Source organism: Filicampus tigris, chromosome 13 (assembly GCF_054856515.1).
Source record: "Filicampus tigris isolate MCC_2025a chromosome 13, RoL_Ftig_1.0, whole genome shotgun sequence".
Lineage (NCBI taxonomy): Eukaryota > Metazoa > Chordata > Actinopteri > Syngnathiformes > Syngnathidae > Filicampus > Filicampus tigris.
Window position 1 is genome coordinate 16613653 of NC_141229.1, and position 12826 is coordinate 16626478.

The following is a 12826-nucleotide window of genomic DNA, read 5'->3' on the forward strand; positions in this document are numbered from 1 at the left end:
GACAAAGACATCCGTGTGTCCATTTATAAAGTACCATCAGTGCAATGACCAAAATGTAATGGAAATCTACAGTAAATAGCCTTGGTGGGTCACCGCTCTCTGTTTTGGACAGCTGTTATGCTTGCAAATGATACTAGAGAAAGAATGTTTGGGGGGGGGGGGGGTCTGACCTTCCATTGTTTGGAGGTACTCGTGGCCCCAGTGCACATGCAAAGCTGGGGAACCATGGCAGCGACCTTGACAGCGCAGTAAACTGCCGAGGAAGGCAGTAAATGCTACGAGGATGACAAAGGCACTACGTGTAAGAAAACAATACACTGTGACAGTTCAAAAGGAGACCCCTTAATATTTCAGTACAGAGCACAGGGTGACACGGTGGATGGAGGATTTTGGTGGCCAGGCGATGCTAGAAGGATGAAAAATGTTGATGTTCTGGCTCAATCTCTGTAGATGTGCTCTTGTTATAATACATATCATGAAATGGATTTATGAAGGACTGTACTACGCCACACAAACCACGCGGTTGACAACCTCTGATGGGACAAGCCAAAAAAGTCACAACAACAACTTGTAGTAGTGAGGCCAGAGCAACATAAACAAGTCGTAACACATGCAGGCTGCAGAACATGTTTTGAACATACAAAATTGAAACATTCATTTTCACAGATGCTCCAGCTAAGACTGAATCAGGAAATCAGAGTCCACGAAGTTTAAATAGGAACATTCAAGTTAATAGGTTATAAATCGATGACTCCCATTGCTTTTTTTTTTTGCGGTTATAATACTTTATTACCAGTGTGAAGCTGACCTCATTTTCTGTTACGTGGGCACAACAACCCACCTGCAAATACTCTTTGTGTACTCATTGGCCCCAGATTCAAATTTGCTTTACTTAAGCCGTGTTTACACCAAGTACTTTGATTTAGCATGGTATGTTTTGCAATGGTAAATTCTGCATCAGGTTCTGGTTTTTCTCGAGTGGGCTGAATCTGTATAAAATACAGTATGTGAATAATAAATCAAACGAAAAGAACAATGCTCCATGTTGACGTTATCCATATAATTAAACACAAATCGCTCTATTGACTCATGGCTGTTTTCTGAGTTTCTCTCTGTCAACCAATCAGTGGACAGCAGCATGTCAGGTGCCACGCTTCAGGAATTGTACCATTGTAGTTGTAGACTAACAGGAGACGCTAAAAAGTGGAATATTTATTTTGGGACCAATTGAACGCTTATTTGTAAGTGAACTTGGGATCGCACTTCCCACCAGCACCCCTCAGTTTGTTTTAATGGAACATTTGATGGTTTCTGCCCTTGGTTGTGGTTTGTTTTGATTAGAGATGAATACTTGGCTGCAAACCTCTGGTCCCAAACTCAGTTTGGTTGTGGTATAAAAGAGATCCAGACTCAATTGAACCAACTAGCAAATCCGTCTGTCAGATCAAAGTCTGTCCCATAGTGACAGAATGGTGACTGCACTCGTGTAAACATACGAGATCGCCGCCTTACTAAGTCTAGTGCACATGTAGTTAGCAAGTCGTATGATAAGAGCACACCTGAGGTTTAGAACGTCAACTGTGTAAGGCCAACATTAAAAAACAATTTTTCTCAACTGACGCATTTTCTTTAAGGTGGTACGGTTGGAGGAGGAGAACAGTCTATAAATATATATATATTTTTTTTTACCTCCTAACAAGACCAAACCCTGAGGCGTTTAATGCGCTGGCACGAGTCCCTGAAAATAACTTTCCCCGATCCTCTTGATACCACGTTTGACCCGTTTTACGAGGCAGTTGGAGGCTGGGATGAATTGTGGCGGCCATGGAGCGTGTGCACGGCAGGAGGTGAGAAAACCGTGCGGTCCTGTTGAATAAATTTGCGCTCTTGCTGTTGAAGCCGGAGCTGGGCCACATCAGGTCACAGCAAAGGTATCCATCACTGTGTCTGCCACGGCACAGTTTCACCATCCTGAATTTAAGAGATAATACGACTTTCATACTTGGACTACAAGCTAACGGCATTGCTGGGAGGAGAACCAAAATATAAGTGAGCTGAATGCATCTGCATCCTCCCTGGACAGTCACCAGCTCTAATGGATGTTCAATGCGGCATTAACAAATTTAATTTAGGCTCAGCTCATCTGGCCTGTGGTCTGAGCTGATGACTGTGTACAAGGCAGACATCTGTAGGGCTTTCCTCCTGCGAGGCTCGGTTAGCTGGCTTGAGTCGCCCGGTGCAGCCATTACTCAAGACCGGGCTTACGACCAGCCCAGACAGGCGACCATCTGTTGGAGGTATGCTTCGCTCTCCAATCTGATCCATCTTGTCATGAAGCAGCCTTTTGGCTGATTCTGTCAAGTAGGCTTCGCCATGTGGGTAATTTTCCTTGCTCATTTGTAACAAGCATACGTGTAGGTCATCTTTAAAATGTAATCATATAAAATTAAGCAAGTTGTGGAGCCCTTTTGGAGCTTTATGGAGGCATGTTGCCCGTGATGAAGCATCCACTCCGTGTCTTCTAGTGCCACTTGTCACAGTCTGAAGTGGACTTTGAAACATATTCTGGTCGTGAACACAGGTGCAGCCAATTAGCTCATTTCTATGTAAAGATGTTGTGGAGATGAATCCGGATGGCTGGATGTGGAAGTAACAATGGGTTGATGGGTTTCTCCTGACCCATGACCAGAATATAAATGAGAAATTACTATGATTACAAAAGCAGCAGCAGTAAAGACTGCAGACACATACACTGTGTGTGTGTGTATGTCTTACTGTGACAGTACAATTTACCTCTGCAAATCGCGGGGAGGTAGGGCATGCTCTGCCACAATCAGCCAAAACATTTGTAATAGCGTATAGACGCAACAAGGCACCAAAGCACTTTTGACTTTTACACAAAGCGACGGCCAGATGTTGCCAAAGATGAGACATGGCAATGGCTGCAAAACAAAAACAGCAAGTAGGCGACTTTTTTTTTTTTGCATATTACAGAAGGTAGGTTCCCTCCTAAAATCTGCAAATTCCAAACTGTAAATATGCGGCGGTTCACTATATATGACAGAGGTTAAGCCTCGGGCCTTGTTCATTTTACTCCCCTTTCAGTTTGTTAGTGGCCATTAATGGTCACATACAGACATGGGGCCTGATTTACTAAGCTCTCAAATAGCTGGCGCTAAATTGTGCGTTCACTCTAACAGATTGCACGCACTGTTGGTGTGTATGATTTGTGCGATAATGTGTGCTCGCTCACTCTAACAGATTGCGTGTGCTGTCGGTAACAGGTGTAAAAATGTCTGAGAATGCCGTATTTATACGATGTTGGGGATTTTCACCATGGAAAATTTGCGTTGGCAAGTGATAAATTAAGTGTTAGTGGAAGGCAAACAGTAGCAGAAAAGAAAACTATCACTCCAATAACATTGGGAATGCCAGCAGTCGCATAAAAGCCTTGTTTTGTTTGAATTAACACACATACGTAGTTTGTGCAGATTGGTCGTGCGTAAATCTGCATTTAAAACTTGGGACAGCACACCCGTAACATTTTGGAAATGTTTTTAATTTTCACGTTAATGCGATGTAATGCGGGAACACCTTTCACGTAAAAATACAGAAAATGAAAAAAAAAATGGACACGAGTTTTTCACAGGACAGCGACGATATTATATCTGAGTAAAACTTATGCCATATTCAAGAAATGTTTTTGTTTCAGAATAATACTTGATAAAATAAAACACATTTTCATTATAATTGTAAGATGTAATGATCATGTATTCGTACGTGGTATAGGTGAGTATGCAAATGTACTGAACCTTTTCCTGAACTTCAGTCTGAAAAAAATGATATCAATCCATTCCTAGTTCAAACGAGTGGAAACATTATACTAGGTGCCTCTCATGTTGCCTGTGCTAAGCTGGCACCGCTGTGTGTATATAAAGATGCAAAATCAGCTGTCACAGTTTGTCTCAGGTGTGATAAATTACGTTGTGAGTGCTGAATTGTGTTAATTTACTGCCCCCTGAACATGTAAAATCACCTGCCCGTTTGGCAGATGCAATCCTGGGTGCGCCAAGTTAGTGAATCAACTTCCGCATCTACATTATTTGTGTGAGCAATCAAGTTTGAACCTGTTTTTGAACATACAAACCTTTAATAAATCAGGCCCATACAGACTGTAATTTTGAAGATTTTTTTAGATTTTTTGCTTTTTTTACAGCATTAAGTTTTTCACATGAAGTCATTGTCCTGGGTATAAAGTATCAATTATTTTTAGTTTTACTCCCTTCGAATTCCAGCTTTGCACAGGTTGGAAAACAACGTCAAAATTAACATTTTTTCATGTTCTGTGCCACCACCTTATATTGCAAATAGTAGAGTCTTTCTACAGCCTGTAGAGGTAACTCACACTTCTTAAATTACAACGAAATTTGTCTCAATAGTCAACAGATTACCCAATAATTACCCAAAAGTGGCCAAGATAGAGCTAAAAAGTACAATTTGATGTAAATAGTATATCACTGACAAATTTAAAGGGATGAAGCTGAAAAGTGCAGAATTGGGAAGTTTCATTACATTTCCATTAACATAGTTGAAAATAGTTTTTAAAAAAAAAAAAAAGGAAGTGAGGTGGACACAAACGGCCAGCAAGCATCGAACCCGGACGGTTAACAGACCAGATTCAAAGATCAGGCTTTGTGAGAATGTATCAGAGAGGTGTAACAAAAAAGGAAAAGCAGCAAAGGGGGGCTCAGGTGTGATCTGCCTCGGGCGTATGCCGCTAGGGAGAACGCCATCAAAGCATCCAATCGGGACTCTCCGAAACCCTTAAGGGCGATCTCTGTCACTCAATAAGACACAAGCAGCTGGAGATGTGGAGAATAAGGCTGACAGAAAAAATAGGGAGGACTATCAGACCCTCCCCCATGTCAATATTGGCAACAGCAGCCACTAATGCAAAGTGGATTCAACAATTCCTTCCTCATTACAATGTTGGTCCAGCACCACAGCCCCTCCTTCAACCTTTTGTTGGATGCTGAAACGGTTCATTGCTTTTTGTGAGTGCACAACATCAAACCACTTCCAAAATATGTCATACTTCACTAATTGCCATATGTGTAGCGTCGCACCTGCGACTAGCTGAGAATCGTCATTGGCAACACAGAATGTGGCAGAGAGAAACGGTGGGCATTTAAGCCAGTTTTCATACAGCTCTCGTATTGAACCTCATTTGGATTTGATTGCACAGGTAAGTACTGCTATTTCCAGTTAGTATAAATTATTCAGCAGTCCTGTTTGAGGACAGCCACAACAAGAACGACTCACAGGCCTACTACAGCAAAATCATGAGGTTCAGATTCAGGCATGCCAAGAGTATACAAAAAGAAATACCTCTTGTGTATCAATTTGAGTAAATCCCTCTTCATTAACACAATCAGTGAGCTCACAGCTTCAGAGGCACAGAGATAATGCCAACAATTAGACCAGTGAGCCGATTTATTGGCTATAGGTGTGTGGTACACACAAATGCACTTGCACACTCAATGAAGTAGATATTTTACCATTTTATAACACCTGAATCGGCTTTGCTCTACAGTGTGTTTTTTGTTTTTTGCTGGCTTATCCACAGATATATCCATCCATCCATTTTCCAAACGGCTTATCCTCATGAAAATAATTACAGTAGTGAACAAACCCAAACCTTGCCGGTCTAATCTTAAATTAAATTCTGTCATGTAAAAACAAAATGATATTGGAGAAAGATCGATTAGGTCCGGGTTGATTATCGGCGCCAATATTTGGCATTTTGTGTCTGAGAGATCATCAGGGGTGTTACAGGAAATTATCCAATTCCACTTATAGTAACTTGTCCAAAAATGATCATATATCAATTACAAATGTATCTTTGTTCACCCATCAGTGCCATTGATGCATAATGTCAGGCCGAATTATTAAATGCTTTTCCATTAGTTGGCAGAAGGTACTATAAACCCGCCAATCTACGATACCTGTTGCCATTCAGAGTAAGTGATGGCTTCCTACGAGCTTCGTGTTTAATTAAAAAGGCTCAGATTTCATGTTGATTAAGTCAACCAGTGAGTTAATTGAGATGAGCTCAACATTATTTCAGTCATTTTGTTTGGTGATGTGCCGTGAGATTTTTCCTATGCAAAATGGGTGCCTTGGCACCAAAAAGGTTGGGAAACACATCCCTAAAGCAACCTGCATATTCCTGATTAAAGACATTACTTTGCTTGAAGTCTTGTTGAAACTTGAAGGTATTCATCAGTGCATATAAGTGTTTGAAAATGAATTCTCATGAGTAAGCTGAAATGTTTTGCTTGCTAAGCACTGGTCCAATGTTTTGCATAACGCTCCCCTCAACAAGCTCCACACAACAGCAGCAACATATTTCCTGGCTACTCCAGCCATTTAAAAAAAAAACAATTAATTTTCCTGACAGAAATTTCCATTTAACCATTGTGCCAGCTTTTTCATCGCATAAAATATCCAATGTGTTCATTGTGTGTTTCGATCATGTTCCTCCCTCACTTATTTAGTCGGTCATTGTAATGTATATGTACCGGTAACCATGCGGATAAAGGTTACCTTCAGTCAAGCAACCAGCAAATAGCACCTTGTGAAATTATTTCAAGATTTCACTGGAAAAATTAGATGAAAAAAATGAATTAATGTGAAAAAATTAAATGAAAAAAAATATTGACAGAAAAATACCGTAATAACAGGCTTTACAGAGGCAATACTTAATTTGAAACATAATTGGAGGATTCAAAATAAACTACTGCCTATTGACAGGCTGCAGATGGCTTAATCAACTGCACTGTTGTACTACCATGATTTGATCTTCATGGGAAAATACCATCATTTCACAAAAATAGCACTTTATTTTGCTACTAAGAAAAAAATCATCCAAAATCGAGGGGGTTATTATGCATACCCTCCGTTGTAGACTACAAGAAATATACCTACAGATAATAGTCCTGGAATACAACTCAATCAATGACTTACCTAATAAGAGGTTGCGCATGATCTCGATATTTGTTTTGGAATCTTTATTCTTCATTTCCAAGGACATTTGTTATAATTCTGTTTGAACAGAGGAAGAACCTTTTCTGTTCCCACATTACTGTGCTCCAGTGCACAAGCAGGGTACATAAAGGCATGCTTGGATGAGTTTGGTGTGGAAGAACTTGACCTCAACCTCCTCCTCTTCATCAAACACTTCTTTGATGAACTACAACAGAGCTTGTGAGCCAGGCCTGGCCACCAAACATCGGTGACCTCTGACCTCACCAATGCTCCTCTGGACAAAGTACCAACAAATACACTCTGAAAAATCAGGCCCAACACTATTTTCACTCTCTGTAGATATAACGGCCTGGAGTCCCAGAACTTTAGTCCATATATGGTATCTAGGGCTTACATACAAGCATTAACACACTCTGAGCGCCGTGATCTTTTATAGGGCACCAGCACCAGGGGGTCTGCGCATCAAACCGCCATCATCTTTCCTAATTATATCATTTCCACCAAGTGCCCATTAAAACATTTAGAGCGGGAACGATGGGTCTGTGTGGGCATGTGGGAGGTGATGAATCATTTGCAGTGCAGTGTGATCCCTCTGTAATCATGTTGGTATGGATGGTGTGTGCGTGTTTGTGTACATTTACAGCATAGCATGTTGATACCCATTCATTTGCAGGTTGATGTACGGACAGGAATAAGACACACAAGAGTAAAAGTAATGTCCTGAGTGGCAGCTGACTGTGATGAAATAATCATCGGAAGCCATTTCTTCTAAGAGAATGAAAAATCAGCCCTGGTCCCATTCACTCTGCAACGTTTTACTGCTCACAGGGAATGATTTATTTATCCAGTGTGTGTCCTAAAGCACCGCAGTATCTTCAAGGGACCAAAAGTCCATCCCCGACATCAACTTTACACCTATCCTTTAATGCAGAGACTGAGAAAAACATAGTTTCATTTGTACCAGGTTGTAAGGAACATCCCGAGTCTTTAAGGAGGCCTCCTGTCTATTATCTCAAAATAAATATCTCTATGGAGCTGTCTCTACGCCAGTGCTGACATTTTTAATTTTTGAGTCTTTCCAGCATGGATTTTATTTAATACGCCCTCTAGTCTTACTATAAATCCTGACCCCGAAAATAAAGCAAAAACATCTTGCATTCACGTTATGTAAGCATTAGTGTCTTTCTTCCTCCGCTCATCCACACACAGGCTAAAAGACACAGGCAGAAATGGGGCCTAAAAAAGAACTTGGGCCTCATTACGAGGCGCAGCGCTAGGGTGCCACATCTCAAACACCCACCAGGCATCATTACATCCCAGAAATGGTCCAAAGACAGAGCAGAGACAAAAGTGATTCAACACAGTCTTAATGAAGCCTTGAAGCAAGAAGGGCGAGGGAGGGATGAGTGATGGGGACATGACAAGGGACTTGTGATGGGAACATGGGTCCAGATGAAGAAGGCCACAGATTTAAGGTTGAGGTCCTACAATTGTCCTCCAGGAAGAAGCATGAAATAATAAAAACACATCCATCTGGCATTGGTGGCCTTGCAGCTATAATTTTGCAACTGATTGAAATAAACATTGAACTTTGGAAAAAAAAAGGAAAATGAATAAATCAAATGTGCTCTGAATGATGAAAAGCTATTTCAGCAACGCACCCCTGAGGAGGCGTGTGTGGATTTTCTACGCTTAAGCAAACACATCAGACGATGATTATTGAAGGGGCAGCAATCAAATGACTCCATGGAGATTACTGAACAGACTGCCTCAGTGACAAAACAGACAACTATGCTATGCTTGCTTTGGCAAGCTGCAGTGCAAGCAAAGACGAGCCAATATTCAAGTCCTTCCTACCTCTGGTTTGGGGACGAAGGCCTTTCCAGGGATGGTGAAACGGTGGTGGACGGTGCAGAGATACTGCGCCATGATGGACAGACGGCTCCTCTGTTTGCTCTTTGTGCTGGCTGTCAACCTCTGTTTGGAGAAGACAATACCGCAACACAAGACTATTTACTAATGCATGTTTGAGAAGACAGCATCACAGAATGCTACTTTTTTTTTTTGTTTGGAACATATTCATTTTGGTTAGTTATGAGATTTAGGGGTCTTAATCAGTCACAATAATTGCTACTCATTCACACGTTTGCCAAATCAAATGAATGTTTGGCCCAAATGTTTTGATTCAGTCACAACTTTCTAATAGGATACTCCTAGGCATGAAAGTAGCTTGCAGGCACACACACACAGACAAGATGCCGCTCTCGCACCTCTGCGATCTCCTTCTGAAAGGTGAGAGTGAGTTGGGTGCGTCCATAAGCAAAAGGCCCGGTCCTGTTGGCTATGTTTTCCAGCCAGTTGATGATGAGTGGGGTCGAAACACTGAAGGGTAGATTGCCTATAACGTGAAGGTTTGGTGGACCTGTGAAACACGCACAAACAGGAGCACATCAGGCTGGCAAAAAACATTAAAAAAAAAATTCAAAAAGTACAGTTCCTCTAAAGTTAACGTACAATTTGGAGTTTGGCAAAAATCTTCCACGAAACTACCTAGTGACATATCGGTGAGCTCTATATTCCACTATATATGGCCTGTGATTGACTTGAGTCCAGGGTGTACCCAGTCTCTATATTCCAGTGTGACATATATGTTTTTTTTTCTGTATTATGCATTTTATGGCTGGTGTGACTTGTACTCCGGAGCGACGTATAGTCCGGAAACTACAGTACACACTTGAGTATTTCATGACTATTATTGCTACGTTTTACTCCTCACAGGGAACATTCTTAGGTTAGGGTTACATTTTGTTTGCACTCTTACAATTAAGAATGTTTAAATATCTGTATTTTTTATTTTCATGTCTCCCACATACTAGTTTAGCTCATTACTTCTCTATCGAAGTAAGAAGGCAGAATAAATTGACAACATATATAGGTTGTAATTTATTTTACAGTAGGGTTGGTGACAGAATTTCAAAGACAGAGAGAAAATTATTCATTGTATCGCAGTTCACAAAATTTGAAAAGGGGAGGTTACTCCACACCTAAGGTCTAGAAGTCGAAGCATTTTGGACTATAGGTGAATTATTGACCTGGATGGATGAGAATCTACAAACATCTGCATCACAGTGTTATTGTGTATGTGCTTCAATGTAGTTATTGTATTATCACTGTATTATACATGGTCAGAATTTTAAAGGTTTGAGGGACAGCAAGTCAACATGGGCAGTATAACCTATGACACAGTGTCATGACACAGATCTCATACAGTTGTTTAGTTAAATAATCTCACCCTCCTCCCATGGCTGGCAAATACTTCGTGGGAATCCTCTGTCCATTCTGTAGGTAAGAATGTCACCATGGACAATTCTCAACCTGCCTGGTGCAGCTTCAGAGAGCAGCTGCGGAAAGAGAGTTACAACAACATCCAATTAGAAATATAATAGCAACGATGCAATCTCATCAGTATCCCTCCAGGTGGTAATGATGCGGCAAAAGAAAATCGATGAATCAACACATCTTAAAAAGGACACATGCACATGTTTAAGCTTTTACAATGATCAATTGACATTGAGAAGCTGGTGCAATGACATTTACCCACTTTGAGTGGAGTGACTCATTTACCTTTAATCCAGGGATGAAGCGCGAATCCTTCTCCACCACAAGTAGGTCCGTTGCCCCGGCGTTCAGAATGGACCGGGTCAAGCCCCCAGGACCCGGACCCACTTCACACACATGGGCATTGTTCAAATTTCCTGCCTGCCGCACTAGTTTGTCTGAAAAAATCGAGATGGATGATCAACTTAATGGCGTTCTGCACATAATAAGTGAATAACACTATTTTTTGATGAGTAAAATGTCATGCATCATCTAAATTACACAACACGTTCCAATCAAACTGCTTCATCAGTATTGCACATCTAAATTTAGATGAATGGAATGTGATGTAGTTATACATGTGCTATGAAGATGAGATGCATTAATCTAACGGTCACCTTGCCCAATAACAAAAGGGCACATCAGACCTGCAATGCATTAAACATAATTATATTAAGTTCCTTTTGATGACTAGCTTTATTCAGTTTAGCAGGAGATCTCAACATGACCCAAACATGAAAGCCTGTCTTCTTTAATTCTGGAAACAAGGCTCAGTGGAGCTGTGCAGTCAAGTGCATTGGTGTAGACAAAATAATGAGGAATAGGAAGTAGCAGGTATTGGTGCAACGCAGATAGAGTAAGAAGAGGACAGTGCGTTTTGTAGTATGACCAACCTGTGAGTCTCAAGTCCAAAAGAAAGTTTTGGGAAAGCTGTTTCTCCGCTCGCAGGTTGTACAGCTTTATGAGCTCACCGACAGTGGGCAATGGGGGCAAGCGGAAAGATGCAAGCTTCCCTGAGGCAGCCATTTCATTTAAATATACCGGTACACTGTGAAAGTAAAAACAAAAATGAGACAACCTGATCCATTTTCCTCAGTTACTGCCTGGGAGACATAACTGTCAGAGAAAACATGGACCCTTATATATGATAATAGAGACATGCTGCAGGGATGTTACGATACCATAAATCTTTAGAATGGTTATCTAATAGTTAAGACTTAAGACTAAGTGAAATTGGAAGTGCGATGGTATGTAACTAAAGGCAAATAGAGCATGAGCATTTTGTGAAACAGTATTGTCAGGCTATGCAGGGTGTCCACAAAGTTTCTTTATAGTTTACGAAATGTATTATAAAAGTAATCGTTAATATATTTTAAGCAGATTTGTTCTATGTACTCGTGGTCATCAAAGTTTTTATTCAATTATTTCAGGCATGCTGGCGATGAAATACATTCTGTTAAATCAACACCTCAAAAATGGTGCAAAATTGAGAAATTTGAGCAAAATTACAGGAATTCAGTATGGAAGACATCAATCATCACGTCCGTCAATTCGTGCAAGTGTACAAAAAAATATGGGGACACAGACAGTGTTGGATGTCCTCATTTTGTCATAATTCCCACAGGTGTGTATTGATTTGCGTTTGAATTACATTTGTTACTTAATGAGAGTAAAGAGAGAAAGAGACTTTGTTTGCGGACGCCGAGTAAATTTAGCAAACAGTGCTGTACATGTTTCCATCTCTGGGGACCGATTTTGCTTGGATCAAGTTCAACATACTATCAAGATGATGCATTTACACTTAAAGTCCTTGTGCGCCATCTCCTGGCATAATAAAAACCAACATTGAGTGTAGTACTTTCCACAGAAGTACACATCCTCCGAAATACTTGCAATTAACAACGTTTTATTTTATTGACAGAATTAATGTATTTGAAAATACACTGTTTAATTGATTCAATGATAAGTACAGTACAAAATGATTTAATCGACGCTGTTAACATTGACTGGATGACATAGCTGCATTACTTCAGAAGTCAAGAAGTAGCTATGTAGACACCAAATAGATCAATAACTTTGAAAAAATATATATTATTATATTCATATCTATACTATTATTATGGTTTATATGAGCGGTGGTATCGGCAGGCGTTAGCAATAGGTAGCTAACGTTTACGCCTCACTCGTTATGCATTAGCTACCAAAGGCTAAACATTTTGGCGGAACATGGTTTCAACAAACAGAGTCCAGCGTGGAAATGAACGAAATAATTTATACAACAGACGCAACAAAGTCAAATAGAACACATGACCCACGCTTCTCACCAGCGATGATTTTCTTCCTCATATTTCCGTGTTCGTCATGTCGTTGGCATCAAAGTAGCCAATGAAATTGGGAGACT

General features: G+C 40.5%; 1 protein-coding gene across 2 annotated transcripts in view; it reads right to left on the reverse strand.

Moving 5' to 3' along the window:
• Positions 1–12826, reverse strand: part of tfb1m (transcription factor B1, mitochondrial) — a 29886-nt gene extending 17060 nt beyond the window's left edge. The window contains exons 1-6 of one of the 2 annotated variants that reach the window (XM_086049723.1): positions 12750–12826; positions 11319–11473; positions 10672–10823; positions 10340–10448; positions 9318–9469; positions 8905–9024 (exon numbers count right to left, since the gene is read on the reverse strand). In XM_086049723.1, coding sequence (XP_085905849.1) covers positions 8905–9024; positions 9318–9469; positions 10340–10448; positions 10672–10823; positions 11319–11451 — 666 coding nt within the window. In that variant the 5' untranslated portion in view covers positions 11452–11473; positions 12750–12826. Of the gene's footprint in view, positions 1–8904; positions 9025–9317; positions 9470–10339; positions 10449–10671; positions 10824–11318; positions 11474–12740 lie in introns of both variants that reach the window. The other variant, XM_086049724.1, reaches the window with a different exon arrangement.